The sequence below is a fragment of the Macaca fascicularis genome, chromosome 19 (genome assembly GCF_037993035.2).
Source record: "Macaca fascicularis isolate 582-1 chromosome 19, T2T-MFA8v1.1".
Classification (NCBI taxonomy): Eukaryota; Metazoa; Chordata; class Mammalia; order Primates; family Cercopithecidae; genus Macaca; species Macaca fascicularis.
This window is the reverse complement of record NC_088393.1, coordinates 11,655,733-11,677,436: the sequence shown is the minus strand read 5'-3', so window position 1 is coordinate 11,677,436 and position 21,704 is coordinate 11,655,733. Positions and strand designations below refer to the sequence as shown.

Sequence of the window (21,704 nt, the reverse complement as noted above, 5' to 3'; positions counted from 1 at the left end):
CGGTTCCTGTTCCATCAGCAGGGCTGAGGGTTTTGTTAACTGGATATTCCTAGAAACTAGGTTTTATGCAGTCATGCCCCTGGCAAGCCCAAGTCCTAACAGGGCAGCGGACTCTGCTGCCAGAGCCCTTGGGAGCAAACAGCCTCCTGGCCAGGGGATATGAGTCTGTGCAAAGTTCAGATGATGAAACTCCTCACCGTTTCTGCCTGCAAGGGGTAAGGCCGCCCCCACCCGCCGCCTTCCCATGCTCACCCACAGCTTTGCAGGCCTTGGTGTGGGGGTCCAGCTGGAAGCCTTCCTCACACTGGCACTTGTAGCTCCCCTCCAGGTTCACGCAGAGCTGGCTGCAGGTGTCGGGATCCTGACACTCATCGATATCTGGGAGGCAGAGAAAGAGGCTTGGTGGGGGGACTCCTCCCCAATGGCTAGAAACGGAGCAATGGGACCCAGGCCAAAACCCATATCTTCGAAGGCAGCCAGGGGACAGCCTGGCCTCTCAAAGGATGTAATCAAGGAAACAGCCAGGTGTCATCCCCAGCCATGATGTGACGTCACCACTCACCACAGGAACCCAACCAAGAGTGTGAAGCTGTATCAGCTGAAATTTCTCTTTTTTTTTTTTTTTTTTTTTGACGGAGTTTCACTCTTGTTGCCCAGGCTGGAGTGCAATGTCACAATCTCAGCTCACCGCAACCTCCGCCTCCCAGGTTCAAGTGATTCTCCTGCCTCAGCCTCCCGAGTAGCTGGGATTACAGGCGTGAGCCACCACGCCCAGCTAATTTTGTATTTTTAGTAGAGACGGGGTTTCTCCATGTTGGTAAGGCTGGTATCGAACTCCCGACCTCAGGTGATCCGCCCGTCTCGGCCTCCCAAAGTGTTGGGATTACAGGCGTGAGCCACCACGCCCGGCCTGAAATTTTTTTTTTTTTCTTTTTTTTTTTTTTTTTTTGAGACAGAGTCTTGCTCTGTCGCCCAGGCTGGGGTACAGTGGCCAGATCTCAGCTCACTGCAAGCTCCGCCTCCTGGGTTTAGACCATTCTCCTGCCTCAGCCTCCCGAGTAGCTGGGACTACAGGCGCCCGCCACCTCGCCTGGCTAGTTTTTTGTATTTTTTAGTAGAGACGGGGTTTCACCGTGTTAGCCAGGATGGTCTCGATCTCCTGACCTCGTGATCCGCCCGTCTCGGCCTCCCAAAGTGCTGGGATTACAGGCTTGAGCCACCGCGCCCGGCCGAAATTTCTTAATTATTAATCCCCAGAGACAAGAACCTCTGGCCAGCCAATGATAGTTTTCCATGTCTGTGGAATCTCATGAAGCCCTACTAACTGCTTTCAGGCCCACTTAACAGATGGGGAAACTGAGGCACGAGGGGTTTAGTCGCCATGTCAGGAAGTGCAGAGGAGGCCCAGGGCTCAGTCCCACCCGGGAATCACCTTCGCATCTTCGCTGGGCCACCAGCTGGAAGCCGTCGGGACACAGGCATTCGTAGCCGATCTTAAGGTCGTTGCAGATGTGGGAACAGCCACCGTTGTTGTCCAAGCATTCGTTGGTCCCTGTGCAGGGCCAGGGGACACAGACTGGTCACTCTCAGGCCCCCACCCATCCCTTCACTGCCAATCTTGGCTCACTACAACCTCTACCTCCCGGGTTCAAGTGATTCTCATACCTCAGCCTCCCGAGTAGCTGGGACTACAGGCATGCGCCACCATGCCCGACTACTAATTTTTTTGTATTTTTTAGCAGAGACGGGGTTTCTCTCTCTCTCTCTTTTTTTTTTTAGACGGAGTTTCACTCTTGTCGCCCAGGCTGGAGTGCAATGGCACGATCTCGGTTCACTGCAACCTCTGCCTCCTGGGTTCAAGTGATTCTCCTGCCTCAGCCTCCCAAGTAGCTGTGACTACAGGCACCCACCACCAAAACCGGCTAATTTTTTGTATTTTTACTAGAGATGGGGTTTCACCACCTTGGCCAGGCTGGTCTCGAACTCCTGACCTCAGGTGATCTGCCTGCCTTGGTCTCCTGAAGTTCTGGGATTACAGGCGTGAGCCACCACACTTGGCTCAGTGAAATAAGCCAGTCAAAAAAGGAAAATGCTGTCTGATTCCACTCAAAGGAGGTCCCTAGAGCCATCATAGAGACAGAAAGTAGAATGGTAGGTGCCAGGAGTTGGGGAGGGGATAGGGAGTGAGTGTTTCATGGGGACAGAGCTTCAGTTTGGGAAGATAAAAGATTTCTGGGGCCAGGCGCGGTGGCTCATGCCTGTATTCCCAGCACTTTGGGAAGTCGAGGTGGGAGCATCACTTGAGGTCAGGAGTTCGAGACCAGCCGGGCCAACATGATGAAACCCAGTCCGTCTCTACTACAAATTCAAAATTTAGCTAGGCATGGTGGTGGGCACCTGTAATCCCAGCTACTCAGGGGGCTGATGCAGGAGAATAACTTGAACCTGGGAGGTGGAGGTTGCCGTGAACAGAGATCACACCACTGCACTCCAGCCTGGGTGACAGAGTGAGACTCCATCACAAACAAAATTTTAAAAAAGAGTTCTGGAGATGGTGGTTGTGATGCTGTACAACAGTGTGAATGTGCTACTGGCACAGAACTGTGCACTTACTAAGGTTTAAGACGGTAAATTTTATATTACATGTTTTTTGCTGCAGTTTAAATATATGTATATAAAACAACAAAAGTCTGGGCGCTATAGCTCATGCCTATAATCCCAGAACTTTGGGAGACCAAGGCGGGCAGATAGCTTGAGCCCAGGAGTTCAAGACCTGCATGAGCAAACGATTTTTTGTTTGAGGCGGACTCTCACTCCGTCGCTCAGGCTGGAGTGCAGTGGTGGGACCTCGGCTCACTGCAACCTCCACTTCCTGCGTTCAAGCGATTCTCCTGCCTCAGCCTCCCGAGCAGCTGGGATTACAGACGCGCGGCACCACGCCTGGCTAATTTTTTATATTTTTAGTAGAGACGGGGTTTCACTATGTTAGCCAGGATGGTCTCGATCTCCTGACCTTGTGGTCTTCCCGCCTCGACCTCCCAAAGTACTGGGATCACAGCCGTGAACCATCCCGCCAGACCTAAAAATGGCTTTTCCATGTTTAAATACTTGAGAAGAAAAATAAAAATAAAAAGGGAAATCATTTTTGTGACACAAAACAGTTATACGGAATTCCAATTTCAGTGTCCATAAATAACATTTTCTGGGCCCACAGCCACATGTATTGGTTTGCGTTCTGTGGGTGGTGGTGTTCACCCAACAGCCATGTTGAGAAACTGCACCAGAGACCGTATGGCCCACAGTGTCCAAAATATTTACTGTTTTTTAGAGATAGGGTCCCTGACTCTATTGCCCAGATTGAAGTGTGGTGGTATGATCACAGCTCACTACAGCCTGCAGCTCCTGGGCCCAAGCGATCCTCCTTCCTCAACCTTCTGAGTAGCTGAGACTACAGGAGTGTGCCACCGTGCCCAGGCCCTCTCTGGTATATGACAGAGAAAACTTCCCACTGCGTTCTCTGTACTGTACGGTTATCCTAATAGGGTCTTTCAGTATCCACTACAGAGGGTTGGTAAAAAAAAAACAAAATCTCACCAGGACAAGGTGGCTCACGCCTGTAATCCCAGCACTTCAGGAGGTGGGTGGATCACTTGAGGTCAGGGGTTCGAGACCAGCCCGGCCAACATGGTGATACCCCAGCTCTACTAAAAATACAAAAATCAGTACAGCATGGTGGCATTCACCTGTAATCCCAGCTACTTGGGAGGCTGAGGCAGGAGAATTGCTTGAATCTGGTAGGTGGAGGTTGCACGGAGCCATGATCATGCCATTGTGCTCTAGCCTGGGAGACGGTGCGAGACTGTCTCAAAATAAAAAAAAAGGAGCCCTTTGCACAGGGTGGGCAGCGTGGAGTTCCCAAAACCCTACAGCACTCATTTCTCAGTTCTATTCCTGGCTCCCCACAAACTCTGCAAGCCGCCTGCACCCTGACTCACCACACTCCTTGATGGGTTCATCTGACCAGTCCCGGCAGTCTCTAGCCATGTTGCAGACTTTGTCCAGGCTGATGCATTCGCCGCTGTGACACTTGAACTTGTTGGGCCCCTCGCAGAGTGTCACTGTGACAGCCAGAGAGAGGAAGGAGGAAGGTCAGGTGTGTCTGACCTGCAGTCTGCTTGGCGCTCATTCATATAATAGTTTATTCACATAAGAACACATGCAAATGGACTCATTAAGAAAGCGCATCGGGCACAGAGGTTTGCGCCTGTAATCCCAGCACTTTGGGAGGCCGAGGCAGGCAGATCGCTTGAGCCCAGGAGTTCGAGACAAGCCTGGGCAATATGGTAAAACCGCATCTCTACTAAAAATACAAAACAATGAGGCCTGGGGTGGTGGCTCATACCTGTAATCCCAGCACTTTGGGAGACCAAGGCAGGTGGATCACCTGAGGACAGGAGTTCAAGACCAGCCTGGCCAACATGGTGTAACCCTGTCTCTAATAAAAATACAAAAAATTAGCCTGGCATGGTGGCATATGCTTTGAATCTCAGCTACTCGGGAGGCTGAGGCAGGAGAATCACTGGAACCCCAGAGGCAGAGGCTGCCGTGAGCTGTGATTGTGCCACACTACTCCAGCCTGGGTGACAGAGCGAGGCTCCATCTAAAAACAAAGGAAGTGAGGCTCTGGGAACTCAGGTCACTTGCCCACAGACACACAGCTGGTGCAGAGTTGACCAGGGAAGTGCCCTCTGGCTTCACAAATCATTTGCAAGCAGTAAGGCACGGAGAATGGGGGATGGGAAAGCAGATGGCCAGCGCTCACCGTTAATGCAGCCAACTTCATCGCTCATGTCCTTGCAGTCATATTCCCGGTCACACTGCCGGCTGCCATGGATGCAAGTTCCATCAGAGCACTGGAATTCGTCAGGGCGACAGGTGGCCACAGCTGGAAAACAGGACAGAGTGTGTTGATTTTCTCAAGAAGAGACAACCAGAGGCTGGGCGCAGTGGCTCAAGCCTGTAATCCCAGCACTTTGGGAGGCCGAGACAGGCGGATCACGAGGTCAGGAGATCGAGACCATCTTGGCTAACACGGTGAAACCCCGTCTCTACTAAAAAATACAAAAAACTAGCCGGGCGAGGTGGCGGGCGCCTGTAGTCCCAGCTACTCGGGAGGTTGAGGCAGGAGAATGGCGTAAACCCAGGAGGCGAAGCTTGCAGTGAGCCGAGATCCGGCCACTGCACTCCAGCCTGGGCAACAGAGCGAGACTCCGTCTCAAAAAAAAAAAAAAAAAAAAAAAAAAGAGGCTGGATGCGGCAGTACACGCCTGTAATCCCAGCACTTTGGGAGGCTAAGGCAGATGGATCATCTGAGGTCAAGAGTTTGCGACCAGCCTGACTACCATGGTGAAACCCCATCTCTACTAAATACAACAAAAAATAGCTGGACGTGGTGGTGCATGCCTGTAATCCAAACTACTTGGGAGGCTGAGACAGGAGAATCACTTATACCTGGGAAGCAGAGATTGCAGTGAGCCGAGATCGCGCCATTGCACTGCAGCCTGAGCAACAAGAGCGAAACTCCATCTCAAAACAAAAACAAACAACAAAAAACAACCAGCACCTTCCAAACAGTGACTTCCCAATAAGCCAACAGGAACCATCGCCTGGGGCCTCATGGATGCAGGAAATTTAGAGACGAAAAAAATCAGAGTGAGACTCCACCTCAAAAAAAAAAAAAAAAAAAAAGAAAAAAACATGAAATGGGAACCACTTTCTTGGCATGTTGTTCGAAATCCACTTCAGCACCTAAATCATCGCATGTCCCACACCCGGGGGAGCCCAGGGACAGGTGATAGGACGCCCCGCTCCCGCCCCAGGCCCCGCCCCTGTCCTTACGGCAATTCTCCTCGTCAGACTTGTCCTTGCAGTCGGGGCCTCCATCACAGCGCCAGCCAGAGTGGATGCACTCGCCACTTCGACAGTGGAACTCGAAGGCCGAGCAGGGGCTACTGTCCCTTTTGGGCACTTCAAGACCCTGACAGTGCTGAGGCCACTCATCCGAGCCATCTTCGCAGTCGGGGTCGTTGTCGCAGGCCCACAGCTGGGGGATGCAGGTGGAGCTGTTACACTGGAAGCTGGCAGGGCCGCAGGTAAGCACCGGGCAGGAGGCCTCGTCCGAGCCGTCCAAGCAGTCCCGGTCTGAGTCACAGACGAACTGCCGGTAGATGCATTTCCCATCGTGGCAGCGAAACTCGTCCTGGGAGCACGTCTTGGGGGCTGCAGGGATGGATGGGCCGTGACCACCGTCACCGTGAAGTCTCCCAACACTAGCCCATTCTATAGCCGGGGACGCTGCCACAGAAACGCCAGGCGCCTGGAGAGGCGGGCTGGGGAGCAGTCAGGGGCCATGGACTCTGAACCACTGCCCTCTCAGTGCCTCAGTTTCCTCATCTGTACACATCTCCCAGCACTGCTCTGAGGACTGGTGCATTAATAGGTGTAAAGCTGTTAAACTGAGAACTGCAAGACGGTGGCACCATTTATAGAATTCCTGTCCTTATTTTGGGTTGAGTATCACTTCTCTAAAATGCTTGGGACCAGTGGTGCAGTGAGCCGAGACTGCACCACTGAACTCCAGCCTGGGCAACAGAGTGAGACTCGGTCTCAAAAAATTGAAGAAAAAAAAAAAAAAAAGGCAGCTGTAGGTAAAGAAACGCAGATTTATTCGAGAAAGTAGGAAAATACCTTGCAAGAAAGCAATGAGCAGGTCAGCAAGGGAGGAGCTGACTGCCAGGAGACAAAGGCTTGCTGGGGATTTTTTTTTTTTTTTTGAGAAGTCGTCTCACTCTTGTCCCCCAGGCTGGAGTGTGATGGCACGGTCTTAGCTCACCGCAACCTCCACCTCCCAGGTTCAAGCGATTCTCCTGCCTCAGTCTTCCAAGTAGCTGGGACTACAGGCACCTGCCACTATGCCTGGATAATTTTTGTGTATTTTTAGTAGGGACAGGGTTTTATGATTGTGGCCAGGCTGGTCTCAAACTCCTGACCTCAGATGATCAGCCCGCCTCAGCCTCCCAAAGTGCTGGGATTACAGGTGTGAGCCACCGCACCCGGCTGCTGGCTGGAGATTTTATAGAATGGTGCTTGTGCTGTGCGCTGAAGGGGGCGTTGTGCAGTCCCTATGATGCCAAGGTTGCAGTGCGCTAACCTGCAATTTTCTATCAGCCAAGGTGTCTGCTGATACCTGGGCACAGGAAGATTGGGAGTTATTTACACAGGAGAGCTATGTGTTCTGGACCATGAAGAAAGGCAGACTTATATAGTTTATCTGCCTTCTTTTTTTTTTGAGACGGTGTCTCGCTGTGTTGCCCAGTCTGGAGTGCAGTGGTGCCATCTCGGTTCACTGCAAGCTCCACCTCCTGGGTTCACACCATTCTCCTGCCTCAGCCTCCCGAGTAGCTGGGACTACAGACACCCGCCACCACACCCAGCTAATTTTTTGTATTTTTAGTAGAGAAGGGGTTTCACCGTGTTAGCCAGGATGGTCTTGATCTCCTGACCTCCTGATCCACCCACCTCGGCCTCCCAAAGTGCTGGGATTACAGGCATGAGCCACCATGCCCAGCCTTCTTTTTTTTTTTTTTTTTGATATAGATTTTCACTCTTGTCCCCCAGGCTGGAGTGCAATGGTGTGATCTTGGCTTACTGCAACCTCTGCCTCCCAGGTTCAAGTGATTCTCCTGTCTCAGCCTCCCGAGTAGCTGGGATTACAGGCACACACCACCATGCCTGGCTAATTTTTGTATTTTTAGTAGAGACGGGGTTTCACCATGTTGGCCAAGATGGTCTTGAACTCCTGACCTCAAGTGATTCACCCGCCTCAGCCTCTCTAAGGGTTGGGATTACAGGCGTGAGCCACTGCACTCGACTCTATCTGCCTTCTTTTATTGCTTTCCCTTGGTTTGACCAGCCTGGCTTTTTCCTAATTAGGACTCCACATTTAATGGTAAAAATTCGAAATCCAAAATGCTCCAATAAGCATTTTCTTCTAAATGTCAGTGCTCAAGACGTTTCAGAATTTTGGGTGCTCAAGACTTTGCATTTCGGGTTTTTGGATTTGGGATATGCCACTTGTATTAAGACAGCCAAGAAGATGCCCAGCTCCAAAGCCCATTTCCCTTTGGGATTCTTGGCCTTCCTCCTTGGCAGAACTTTCTAGCTTTTTCCCCTTCACGTTACCTGGGTCATTGAGGCGTGGCTAGCAAGTGTCACTATGTGTTCAGCCTCACGGGGCGGGGATCACGGCCACTGGGGATCACAGTGGCTTGCCAGTGTGTGTGCCAGGTGGCCAGCCCTCGGCAGGGATGGTGTCCCTGACTGTGCGCGACAAACCCAAGAGGTGGCACTATCCCTGGTCTGTAATGCCTCCTGGTCAGGGAGGGATTTGAGGGGCAGAAGAGGCTTGGTATGAGCCCCCAAGAGATGGAGCCCAGTTCAGGGCAGCTGCCTTGCAGCTTAAGCAGGACCCTGTAGAGACAGTCAGACCACTCCCCAGGACCCAGATGGGCTCAATAGTAAAGGCAGGGCCACACTTACGACAGTCTTGCTCATCTGATCCGTTCTCACAGTCCACTTCGCCATCACACCTCCAGAACTGAGGAATGCAGCGGTTGACACGGCCCCCGCAGCTGAAGTCCCCGGATTTGCAGGTGACAGACACTATAGAAGAGACAGGATTGACCTGTCACTCAAAGCAAAGACCCACTGAGGCTGAGCACAGTGGCTCACGCCTGTAATCCTAGCACTCTGGGAGGCCAAGGCGGGTAGATCACCTGAGGTCAGGGATTCAAGACCAGCCTGGTCAACATGTCAACATGGTGAAACCCCGTCTCGACTAAAAATACAAAAATTAGCTGGGCGTGGTGGTGGGTGCCTGTAGTCCCAGCTACTTGGGAGGCTGAGGCAGGAGAATCACTTGAACCCAGGAGGCGGAGGTTGCAGTGAGCCGAGATCCCACCACTGCACTCCGGCCTGGGTGGCAGAGTGAGACTCCGTCACAAGACAGAAAAAAAAAGACGGCCGGGCGCGGTGGCTCAAGCCTGTAATCCCAGCACTTTGGGAGGCTGAGACAGGCGGATCACAAGGTCAGGAGATTGAGACCATCCTGGCTAACACGGTGAAACCCCGTCTCTACTAAAAAATACAAAAAAAAAACTAGCCGGGCGAGGTGGCGGGCGCCTGTAGTCCCAGCTACTGAGGAGGCTGAGGCAGGAGAATGGCGTGAACCCGGGAGGCGGAGCTTGCAGTGAGCTGAGATCCGGCCACTGCACTCCAGCCTGGGCGACAGAGCGAGACTCCGTCTCAAAAAAAAAAAAAAAAAACAAAAGACCCACTGGCCTCGCCAATTCTCTCTTTGCAAAGGAAAACCCCAGAACTTTGAAGAGAATGCCAATCCCACTTTTTTTTTTTTAAGTAGAGATGAAGTGTTTTTTTTTTTTTTTTTTTTTTTGAGACGGAGTCTCACGCTGTTGCCCAGGCTGGAGTGCAGTGGCGCGATCTCGGCTCACTGCAAGCTCCGCCTCCTGGGTTCACGCCATTCTCCTGCCTCAGCCTCCTGAGTAGCTAGGACTACAGGCGCCCGCCACCACGCCCGGCTAATTTTTTGTATTTTTAGTAGAGACGGGGTTTCACTGTGGTCTCGATCGAGATGAAGTTTCATCATGTTGACCAGGCTGGTCTCAAACTCATGGCCTCAAGTGATCCACCCACCTCAGCCTCCCAAAGTGCTGGGATTCTAGGCATGAGCCACCATGTCTGGCCTCCCATTCATTTAAAAAAAAATTACATATGGGCCGGGCGCATTGGCTCACGCCTGTAATCCCAGCACTTTGGGAGGCCAAAACAGGTGGATCACGAGGTCAGGAGATTGAGACCATCCTGGCTAACACGGTGAAACGCTGTCTCTACTAAAAATACAAAAAATTAACTGGGCATGGTAGCAGGCGCCTGTAGTCCCAGCTACTTGGGAGGCTGAGGCAGGAGAATGGCATGAACTCAGGAGGCAGAGCTTGCAGTGAGCCAAGATCGCACCACTGCAATCCAGCCTGGGCAACACAGCAAGACTAAGACTCCGTCTCAAAAAAAAAAAAAAACAAATATTTATTTATTATTTATTTTTTAGAGATGGGGTCTAGCCATGTCACCCAGGTGGCCCTCAAACTCCTGGGCTTTATAAAGGAATCTTTTTGCCTTTCTGCCTCAGCCTCCCAAGTAGCTGGGACTACAGACACAAGTCATTGTGCCCGGCCAAGCCTACCCCTTTATGGGTCAAAACAGAGGGCATTTAACGGAGCTTGTTAAAAATTGGACATTAGGCTGAGTGCAGTGGCTCACACCTGTAATTCCAATACTTTGGGAGGTCGAGGCAAGAGACTCGCTTGAGCCCAAGAGGTCAAGGCTGCAGTGAGGTATGACTGTGCCACTGGACTCCAGCCTGGGCAACAGAATTAGACTCCATCTCTTTAAAAAAAAAAAAAGACATTAGGTTATGCAAAGTTTTGGACTGAGATAGAGGTGGTGGCCACACAGCACAGCATTGCAAATGTATTAATGCCACTGAGCTGGTTAATTTCATGTTATGTGAAATTCACATCAATGGAAAAAAAGCCATTTAATGGCTTTAAGGAAAGCTCCAATAATTCATTCTCTCCCCACCTCCTAATTAATGATTGGATACATCAAAATCCCCTGCCCACTTTTCCAGCTGCCATCATCAAAAAGGGGTTAAGAATTGTGTCACAGGCCAGGCGTGGTGCCTGTAATCCCAGCACTTTGGGAGGCCGAGGCCAGAGGATCACTTGAGACCAGAAATTCAAGACCAGCATGGCCAACATGGCAAAACCCTGTCTCTATTAAAAAAAAAAAAAAAAAAAAAAAAAAAAAAAAAAGTGTATCATGCCCAAAGGGGACTCACAGCACGTCTCTTGGGACTCATCAGAGCCATCCTGGCACTCAGCGGTGCCATCGCAGACCCACTTGTAGGAGATGCATTTCCCGTCTTCGCACTGGAACTCGTTTCTTTCACATCTGTCGCCCACTGAGAGAGAGGAAAAGGAGAAAGGGTCTACTCAACGCCAGAATCAGAAACTGACCACGTTTCCTGTGCCTGTTTCCTGCCAACTATAGAATTAACCAGAAATATCATCCAATTAGGAACAGTCTGATTCCCAGGAAATTAAGCAACCACAACAACTGAAATTTTATGAACCCCAGAATACAGTGGAGGACACAAGGAAGACACCCAAGAGAGACAGACACTTGTCAACAAAGACTGATGTTGTTGATTCCAAAATATGGGCTCCATATTTCGTTGATTCCAAATTAGAATTTCCATGCACATTCATAAAGAAAGGAAGAGTATTTCGCATATTAAAAACCTGTACTGCAGCTGGGCGCGGTGGCTCACGCCTGTAATCCCCCAACATTTTGGGAGGCCAAGGTGGGCAGATCACCTGAGGTTAGGAGTTTGAGACCAGCATCGCCAACATGCTGAAACCACATCTCTACTAAAAATACAAAATTAGCTGGGTGTGGTGGCACATGCCTGTAATCCCAGCTACTCAGGAGGCTGAGGCAGGAGAATCACTTGAACCCGGGAAGCAAAGGTTGTGGTGAGCTGAGATGGCACCATTGCACTCCAGCCTGGGCAACAAGAGCAAAACTCCATCTCAAAAAAAGACCTGTACTGCCCAGTACACTATATTGGCCAGGCTGGCCTTGAACTCCTGACCAAAGTGCTGGGATTATAGGTGGGAGCCACCGTGCCTGGCTGCAATAACAAATTATGATTGCTTATCTCAGCATGCACTATGCACTTATTATTACTATAATGAGGTAATAAGACCAAGAAGAAAAAAAAAATCTGCCTTTTTAAAAAAAATTTTATTTTCTTTTTGACACAGAGTCTCACTCTGTTGAGTGCAATGGTGCGATCTCAGCTCACTGCAAACCTCTGCCTCTGGGTTCAAGTGATTCTCCTGCCTTAGCTTCCCAAGCAGCTGGGAATACAGGCGTGTGCCAGCCACCACACCCAGCTAATTTTTGTATTTTTTGTAGAGACGGGGTTTCACCATGTTGCCCAGGCTGGTCTCGAACTCCTGACCTCAAGTGATCCACCTGCCTCAGTCTCTCAGTGCTAGGATTACAGGTGTGAGCCACCGCGGCCGGCCAAGTCTGCCTTTTATCTTTGTGAAGGTGTAACAGATGCTCTCCAGGAAAATTACATACAAGGGTTTTTTTTGTTTTGTTTTGTTTTTGAGACAGAGTCTTGTTCTGTTGCCCAGACTGGAGTGCAGTGGTGTAATCTTGACTCACTGTAACCTCTGCCTCCCAGGTTCAAGCGATTCTCCTGCCTTAACCCTTCCAAGTAGCTGGGATTACAGGCACACGCCACCGTGCCTAGCTACATATGTACATCGATAACTTTTGATCGATGGTTGAATCTTTGGGAGGCCGAGGTGGGTGGATCACCAGGTCAGGAGATCGAGACCATCCTAGCCAACATGGTGAAACCCCATCTCTACTAAAAATACAAAAAATTAGCCAGGGGCGGTGGCACAGGCCTGTAGTCCCAGGTATTCGGGAGGCTGAGGCAGCAGAATTGCTTGAATGCAGGAGGTGGAGGTTGCAGTAAGCCAAGATTACACCACTGCACTCCAGGCTGGCAACAGAGCAAGATTCTGTCTCACAAAAAAAAAAAAAAAAAGAAAGGCCGGGCGTGGTGGCTCATACGTGTAATCCCAGCCAGCACTTTGGGAGGCCGAGGCAGGCGGATCACCAGATCAGGAGATCGAGACCATCCTGGCTAACACGGTGAAACCCCGTCTCTACTAAAAAAATCAGCCGGGTGTGGTGGTGGGCGCCTGTAGCTACTCAGGAGGCTGAGGCAGGAGAATCGCTTGAACCTGGGAGGTGGATGTTGCAGTGAACCGAGATCATGCCTCTGTACTCCAGCCTGGGTGACAGAGACTCTGTCTCAAAAAAAAAAAAAAAAAGAAACTATGACCACATTGCCAGGTGCAGTAGCTCACGCCTGTAATCCCAACACTTTGGGAGGCAGAGATAGGATTGTTTGAGCTCAGGAGTTCTAGACTGGCCTGGGCAACATACCAAGACCCCATCTCTACAAAATAAAAAAAAGAATAATTAAAAAAAAAAGAATAGGCTGGGCACGGTGGCTCACGCCTGTAATCCCAGCAGTTTGGGAGGCCAAGGCGGGCGGATCATGAGGTCAGGAGATGGAGACCACGGTGAAACCCCATCTCTACTAAAAATACAAGAAATTAGCCGGGCGTGGTGGTGGGCACCTGTAGTCCCAGCTACTCGGGAGGCTGAGGCAGGAGAACGGCGTGAACCCAGGAGGCGGAGCTTACAGTGAGCCAAGATCGTGCCATTGTACTCCAACCTGGGCGACTCAGCGAGACTCCGTCTCAAAAAAAAAAAAAAAAAAAGAATATATGACTGCATCTTCTATGATAATCCTTTCAGAAGGCAGAGCCTAATTCCTGTCCCCTGGAGTGGCACTGGACTTCTGATAGGAAAACGTAGAGGTGACAACAAGTGGCTTCTGAGCCTAGTTCATGGCCATGCTCATTGTTGGATCAACTTACTCCAGGGGAGGCCAGCTGCATGTCATGAGTCCACTCAAGCAGCTGGAGGGAGAGCTCCATGCAACAGGGAACTGAGGCCTCCAGCCAAGAGCCACTGAGTGCCCTGTCGTGGAAGTGGATCCTTCAACCCCAGCCAAGCCTTCCTATGCCTGCGGCTTCTGAAAATATGTTTTCCTCTCCTGCCAATATTTTGATTGCAACTTCATGAGAGACCCAGAGCTGGAACCATCTAGCTGTGCTGCTTCCAAATTCCTGACACACAAAAACTGAGAAACCATGAATGTGTTGTTTTAAGCCACTATGTTTTGGGCTAATTTGACGTGTAGCCAGAAATGAGTCATTTCCTCCTTTAAGCACGGTTGAAACTGAGCTGTAGGTAATTCACATACAACCTAACTTTATTTTATTTTTTTTTTTGAGACGGAGTCTCGCTCTGTCACCCAGGCTGGAGTGCGGTGGCCGGATCTCAGCTCACTGCAAGCTCCGCCTCCCGGGTTCACGCCATTCTCCTGCCTCAGCCTCCGGAGTAGCTGGGACTATAGGCGCCCGCCACCTCGCCCGGCTAGTTTTTTGTATTTTTTAGTAGAGACGGGGTTTCACCGTGTTAGCCAGGATGGTCTCGATCTCCTGACCTCGTGATCCGCCCGTCTCGGCCTCCCAAAGTGCTGGGATTACAGGCGTGAGCCACCGCGCCCGGCTACAACCTAACTTTAAAAGGGATATCTATGTCTTTTTTTCTTTTCTTTTGGACACAGGGTCTCAGTCTGTCGCCCAGGTTGGAGTGCAGTGGCATGACTGAGGCTCACGGCAGCCTCGACTTCCCAGGTTCACACGATCCTCCTGCCTCAGCCTAACTGAGCAGCTGCAACTAGACGGGTGCACCATCACACTCGGCCAACTTTTTGCTTTTATTTTTTGCAGAGACAGGGGTCTCACTATGTTGCCCAGGCTGGTCTCAAACTCCTGGGCTCAAGCAACCCACCCACCCATTTCGGCCTCCCAAAGTGCTAGGATTATAGGCATGAGCCACTGCATCCAGCCCCCTTTATCCATTTCAACTTTGATAGTTGACCCAGCACATTCATGTAGACTCCCTGAAAGTCAGAGTAGTAAGGGGGTTAGATAGACAATTCTGGGCTTCAGTGGCTTTCCAGGTCATTTAATGAGAACGACTTGGGTAACTGACTTAATCCTTCTGGGACTCAGTTTCCTGAGCTGTAAAATGGAGGAGAATGGCAATCTCTACTTCCTAGAGGGTGTTTTGAGAATTAAAGAACAGAACAGGCTGGGCGTGGTGACTCACGTTTGTAATCTCAGCACTTTGGGAGGCCAAAGTGGGCAGATCACCTGAGTTCAGGAGTTCGAGACCAGCCTGGCCAACATGGTGAAACCCCGTCTCCACTAAAAATACAAAAATTAGCTGGGCGTGGTGGCACATGCCTGTAATCCCAGCTGCTCAGGTCGCTGAGGCAGGAGAATCACTTGAACCCGAATGCCTATAATCCCAGCTACTCGGGAGACTGAAACACGAGAATCATTTGAACCCAGGAGGCAGAGGCTGCAGTGAGCCCAGATTGTGCCACTGCACTCCAGCCTGGGCAACAGAGCGAGACTCTGTCCAAAAAAAAAAAAAAGAAAAGAAAAAAGGGAAGGAAGAGAGAAGAAAATGAGTTGAGCTTTGGAATCTGTTGTGGTCACAAACTGATAATTATCTTGCCCAACTACAGATCTGTGTGGAATGTCTCATTGGAGGTGCTTTGACAATACTGTACACACCCCACTGACTCACAGCTCAATTTCGATTGTGCTTAAAGGAGGAAATGACTCATTTCTTGTGCTGACACACCGGGTGGGCAAAAAGCAATTGAGATTCCAGGAGGTTTGCGATAAATAAAAAGGAAAGTTGCGCCAGAGGCGTTGGCGATAAAGATCTTAAGGGAGGAGTCTCTGATCACCCCACAGCAGCTTTGGTGACCACTAATCCAATGCTCTCACCTCCCTACCTCTGTATAAGGGCCCAGCTTACAAACTAAATGTGGCACTGGGTAGACTGGGAATGTCAGTAACACCTGAAGGTCCTTTAAGGAGGGATAAAGAACAATAAAAAACTTTCCCTGAGGAAAAACAAAATCTTTTCCTGAACCTCAAGCTCTCCCCTGACTATTATTCTCCAAATATTTGCTGGCCACAGGTGGCTCAAGACTGCACCCATGAGAGGACCCCACGATGACCTATTTCTGTGATCTAACACCTGGGCACCTCTCCAGACAGTGTTTCAAAAGTGGATTTCCCCAGCACTTAGGGAGACTGAGGAGGGAGGATTGCTTGAGCCCAGGAGTTTGAGACCAGCCTGGGCAACATAGTGAGACTCTCATCTCTACAAAAAATACAAAACTTAGCCAGGCATGGTGGCACACACCTGTAATCCCAGATACTTGGGAGGCTGAGTGGGGAGGATGGCTTAGGCTTGGGAGGTGGAGGCTGCAGTGATCTGCACTCCAGCCTGGGCAGGAGACCCTGTCTCAAAAAATAAAAACAAACAAACAAACAAAAATAATTTAAACTTAGCCGAGAGTGGCCTGGTGTGGTGGCTCGCGCCTATAATCCCAGCACTTTGGGAGGCCGAGGTGGGTGGATCACCTGAGGCTGGGAGTTCTAGAACAGCCTGAACCAACACGGGGAAACCCCATCTCTACTAAAAATACAAAATTAGCCAGGCGTGGTGGCGCATGCCTGTAATCCCAGCTACTCCGGTGGCTGAGGCAGGAGAATCGCTTGAAACGGGAGGCAGAGGTTGCGGTGAGCCGAGATCGCGCCATTGCACTCCAGCCTGGACAACAAGAGCAAAACTCCGTCTCAATAAATGAACAAATAAATAAACAAACTTAGCTGGGAGTGGTGACACAGGCCTGTAGTCCCAGCTACTCAGGAGGCTGAGAGAGGAGGATCAGTTGGGTGCAGAAGCTGGAGGCTGCAGTGGGCTATGACTGCACACTTCAGCCTGGGTGACAGGACAAGACCCTTCCTTTGAAAAATGAAGGGGGATTTTGCTGCAACAGGCGCAGCTAGACAGCAGTTGCCTGCAAAACGAGCTCCCTTGGCCCAGCTAGTGGGGACACGGCTCAGGAACAGAATAGTACTGAGTGAGAGCACATCAGGGAGGTGTCCTCACAGATGCTGCCCTTCCCAAACAAGGGGACAAAGCCAGTCCTGTTCCAAACACGACCAGCCCAATGAAACCACACCTCTTTCTTATTCTTTCAAGCAAGGTTGGCATTTTTCATATTAGACCATTTGAATTTCAGGAAAAGCGAATTAGGCCAGGTGTGGTGGCTCATGCCTGTAATCTCAGCACTTTGGGAGGCCAAGGTGGGCGGCTCACCCGAGGTCAGGAGTTCGAGACCAGCCTGGCCAACATGGCAAAACCCTGTCTCTACTAAAAGTACAAAATTAGCCAGGCATGGGAGCGGGTGCCTGTATCCCAGCTACCCAGGAGGTTGAGACACGAGAATCACTTGAACCCCCGAGGCGGAAGTTGAAATAAGCTGAGATCGCCTGGGTGACAGAGCGAGACTCCATTTAAAAAAAACAAACAAACAAACAAAAAAACAAAAAAGGAAGCAAACTAGAGCATGGATCCCCAGATTTTTCTCATGCTAAGGATGCCTAAAAAGCACTGAGCTCCTCTCAAAAAACCAAAAACAAAAACACAAAAGGCCGGGTGCGGTGGCTCATGCCTTTAATCCCAGCACCCTGGGAGGCTGAGGCGGATGGATCATGAGGTCAGGAGTTCGAGGCCAGCCTGGCCAATATGGTAAAACCCCGTCTCTACTAAAAATACAAAAATTAGCCAGGTGTGGTGGCGTGCGCCTGTAGTCCCAGCTACTCGGGAGGCTGAGGCAGAAGAATCACTTGAACCTGGGTGGCAGAGGTTGCAGTGAGCCGAGATCGTGCCACTGCACTCCAGCCTGGGTGACAGAGCAAGACTCCGTCTCAAAAAAAAAAAATCTCTATAAATTCCAGTCCTCTAGGCTTCCGATCTCTCAAGTCACGAGTGACAAGGCAGGAACAGGTTATCGAAACAGAAAGAATACACATTTCTGCTTTTTGCCCCAGCACACAAATGAGGTGGTGACTGCTTTCGATGTTTTCTTTCCTCGTGCTACTGAAAACAGTTGTACGAGGAAATCCACAATTGCAGCTAGAATAATTTCCTTGAAAGGGAGACAAACAAACAAAAATGCCCTGGCTGGAGGGAACACAGCCAGCTGAAAATGAATGAGAAATCAGTTGATCAGCCGGCATGGTGGGTGGGTCACGCCTGTAATCCCAGCACTTTGGGAGGCCGAGGCGGGTGGATCACTAGGTCAGGAGTTCGAGACCAGCGTGGCCAACATGGTGAACCCTCATCTCTACCACAGATACAAAAATTAGCCGGGCATGGTGGCAGGCACCTATAATCCCAGCTACTCTGGAGGCTGAGGCAGGAGAATTGCTTGAACCCGGCAGGCGGAGCTTGCAGTGAGCTGAGATCCAGCCATTGCATTCCAGCCTGGGTGACAGAGCGAGGCTCCGCCTCAAAAAAAAAAAAAAAAAAAAAAGTCCATCAAAGCACCCATCAAAGCAAGCAACAACAGACCCATCTAGAATTGGATCTTATCAGGGAGGAAGTCTACAGATAAGAGCAGGAATGAGGAAGAGAATTCCCTACAGGTTTTCAGTCTCAACAAACACTGTTTTTTCCCAGTGTTCCCTGGAAGACAGGTATGTCCGGAAATGACAAGGGAATCACCCTGGGGCTCGCTAAAGCAAACAACTCCCTTACTCAAGTTCGGGTGAGCCATTGACATGTTTGGAGCTGCGCTCACCACTGTTGCCTAATTTTGATCTAAGGGTTCAGATTCCAACAACTTCCCTTTGTAAAGGAAATGACAAGAAACTCCCCCCTGGATATGCCTTGAAGCCAGCTGGAGCGTGAGGTAGCGCAGCTAGGAGTGCTAGAAACACACATCACCAAGCTCTCAGAAGTCTGGAGGGAAACATCAGGGGTGTGGTCTCCTTGACAACAGAAGAAACATCACATTCTCAGCCACCCCGCGGGAGAGACAGCTAAAGTGATGAACGAACAAGGTCTTGCTTAAGACTCCCTTAACATTTTCTCTTAAGGAAGAGGTTGATTGGTGAGTGAAATACACGTTAATCCAGTGCCTCTCTTTCTTTTTTTTTTTTTTTTTTTTTTTGAGACGGAGTCTCGCTCTGTTGCCCAGGCTGGAGTGCAGTGGCCGATCTCAGCTCACTGCAAGCTCCGCCTCCCGGTTTACGCCATTCTCCTGCCTCAGCCTCCCGAGTAGCTGGGACTACAGGCGCCCGCCACCTCGCCCGGCTAGTTTTTTGTAGTTTTAGTAGAGACAGGGTTTCACTGTGTTCACCAGGATGGTCTCGATCTCCTGACTTCGTGATCCACCCGTCTCGGCCTTCCAAAGTGCTGGGATTACAGGCTTGAGCCACCGCGCCCGGCCTCAGTGCCTCTCTTTCTTTTGTAAAACTGGGTGGCAGAATGTTTGCAATAATCGTCATCCCTGGTGGGGCGCGGTGATTAACTCCTGTAATCCCTACATTTTGGAAGGCTGAGATAGGAGGATCGCTTGAGGCCAGGAGTTCAAGACCAGCCTGAGTAACAAAGCGAGACCTCATCTCTACAAAAAGTTAAAAAATAAATAAATAAATAAAAATAAAAGAATAATCATCCGTATTTCACTGCACCCTCCCTCCCTCCCTCTCTGGCCTCCCAGAGGAAACCGGTGTGTTAGTTATGGCGTGAATTTCAAGGCAGTTCAAAGCTCTCCCTCCAGTCAAAGCCAACCCCCCTTGCCAATTAAAAAAAAAGTTTCCTGCAATCCTTCTGTTCAACAGGCAATCCCAATCCTTTTCTAGGTTGGGCTGGTTCTCAGGAGGGAAAGGACCATATAGCTATTGTCTAGGGCGAGGCTCTCTCTCTGCAACTGATTTAAAGCCACCGAAAAAGCTCTAACTCAGGATCATGCACCAACCAGCCTCCTGTGGAAATCTAAAATCGAATCCATTTCACCCAGAGGAAAAATTGCCACTTGGACAGCTGAACCGAAGCCATTCACAGCCTCTGAAGAGGCGAGGCCACCCCAAGTGGTCGGAAGATCTCGGCTTCAGACCAAGGAGGTAGATTCTGAGACAACGTTTCAGCCTTGGAAGGAACCGAGGCCTTGAGGGTGGTCGGGGGCCCCTATGTGAACTTGACCGGGGCTGGTGGGGCGGGGGCGGCCCCCAGGACAAGGTGGGGATGGAGGTCTCGCCATAGAGCACAGCGGAAACCGGGGCCTTCGCCGGGTGGGCCCGGGCGAACGGAGGGCGACTCGTGTATGTCGCAGAGGCGGCTCCGGGGACCCGGGACTTGTCGCCGCCTTTGTGACAGGAACCGCGGAGGAACGCAAGGCTACCATGAAGCCGCCTAGCCCTGGACGAGGTGCGGCTCAGACTTCCGCGCCATCCCCGCCCAGCTAGTACACAATCCCCGCCCTCCAGACACCGGCCTCCACCTCCACCGCCTCCCATTGGATGAGGGGAGTGGCTCGAGGGTGGCCTGTTTGGACTGCGCCCAATGGAATTCGGGAGGCGGGCCAAAGGGGCGGGGGCAGAGGCGGGAGGTGGCCCCCGGACGGAGCACGCGGCGGAATCCGGGAACTGCACCCAACCTAGGGTGGCAGTAGCGCCCTGGGGTCGCGCAAAGCGGATCAGGACCCCTGAGCCCGCGGGGACCTCCAGGCTGGACATCTGGTCTCCAGTCGCGCGACCCTCGTCCCCAGAAGGACTTAAGCGGGGAGGGGGGGGGGTGGTCCCTTCTTTTAGGTCCCCACACCCCGCTCTGAGTTAGAAGAAGGGGTCCCGGCCGGGCGCCTTGGCTGACGCCTGTAATCCCAGCACTTTGGGAGGCCGAAGCGGGCAGATTACCTGAGGTCAGGAGTTCGAGACCAGCCTGGCCAAAATGGTTAAACCCCGTCTCTACTAAAAGTACAAAAATTAGCCGGGCATGGTGGTTGGGCGCTTGTAATCCCAGCTACTCGGGAGGCTGAGACAGGAGAATTGCTTAAATCCGGGAGGTGGAGGTTGCAGAGAGCAGAGATCGCACCACTGCACTCCATCCTGGGCGATATAGCTAGACTCCGTCTCAAAAATAAAGAAGAGGAAGGTGTCCCTTACCTGGTGGAGACTTGGGGGCGAGCCGTGCCCCGTTTCCTTTAAATCCCTCAGACTCCTCCCGACCTTCGCGCCCTACTCAGCGCCCCCTCCAGCCGTTTGGGAAGGACCCCGTGCCATTACCCTACAAGTCTTCCAGGGATAGAGTGATTATTTTTACCCCCCCAAAAAAAAAAAAAAAAAAAATTCCCAAGGGGCCCCCCGGGGATTCCCTCTCGCCCTACGTGGGCGCCTGGAGCAAGCCTTACCTGCAGCCTCCGCCGCGGCGAGGAGGAAGGCGACGGTCCAGCGCAGTTTCCAGCCCCAGGGCTCCATGCTCGCAGCCTCTGCCAGAAAGTGTCCCGACCCGGATCAGGACCCGCTGTGTCCTCGCTGGAAACTCTGGCTTCCCGCGATTGCACTCGGGGGCCCACGTCATTTACAGCATTTCAACGTGAGGTTTCTAGCAGGGGGAGGAGTTTGCAGTGGGGTGATTTTCAAATGTCTTCACCTCACAGTGAGAGGAGGAGTTTCGAACGGCTGATGTGACATCGGCTTTTTAACCCGTGAAGCTCTGATTCCCACTCCAGTCTTTTGAAAGTGTTGCCAGGGCAGGCGACTTGATTTGCTGTATTCGGGTCTCTGGTGAAGAGCTGACTCCCCCCCAAAATTAGAAATGTATCTTCTGAAAGATCCCCCTGAAATGTCTCCACGTTTAACTGTTAATATGTTGTTGTTTTTGTCCACAGAAGGATAACAGCATCCTTTCAAAATCCTCCAATAGCCTAATGCCAATCCCCTCTCTGCCTCAAAAGGAAAACACTA

The 21,704-nt window shown here is 51.1% G+C and overlaps 1 protein-coding gene across 5 annotated transcripts in view; it reads right to left on the bottom strand.

Moving 5' to 3' along the window:
- Positions 1-21,303, bottom strand: part of LDLR (low density lipoprotein receptor) — a 43,841-nt gene extending 22,538 nt beyond the window's left edge. For 2 of the 5 annotated variants that reach the window (XM_005587996.5, XM_045381123.3), the window contains exons 1-8: positions 21,149-21,303; positions 10,976-11,098; positions 8,599-8,721; positions 5,899-6,279; positions 4,823-4,945; positions 3,996-4,118; positions 1,433-1,552; positions 253-378 (exon numbers count right to left, since the gene is read on the bottom strand). In XM_005587996.5, coding sequence (XP_005588053.3) covers positions 253-378; positions 1,433-1,552; positions 3,996-4,118; positions 4,823-4,945; positions 5,899-6,279; positions 8,599-8,721; positions 10,976-11,098; positions 21,149-21,215 — 1,186 coding nt within the window. In that variant the 5' untranslated portion in view covers positions 21,216-21,303. Of the gene's footprint in view, positions 1-252; positions 379-1,432; positions 1,553-3,995; positions 4,119-4,822; positions 4,946-5,898; positions 6,280-8,598; positions 8,722-10,975; positions 11,099-20,903; positions 21,118-21,148 lie in introns of those variants that run through there. The other 3 variants (XM_074025913.1, XM_045381121.3, XM_065535374.2) reach the window with 3 other exon arrangements.
- Positions 21,304-21,704: the final 401 nt, after the last annotated feature.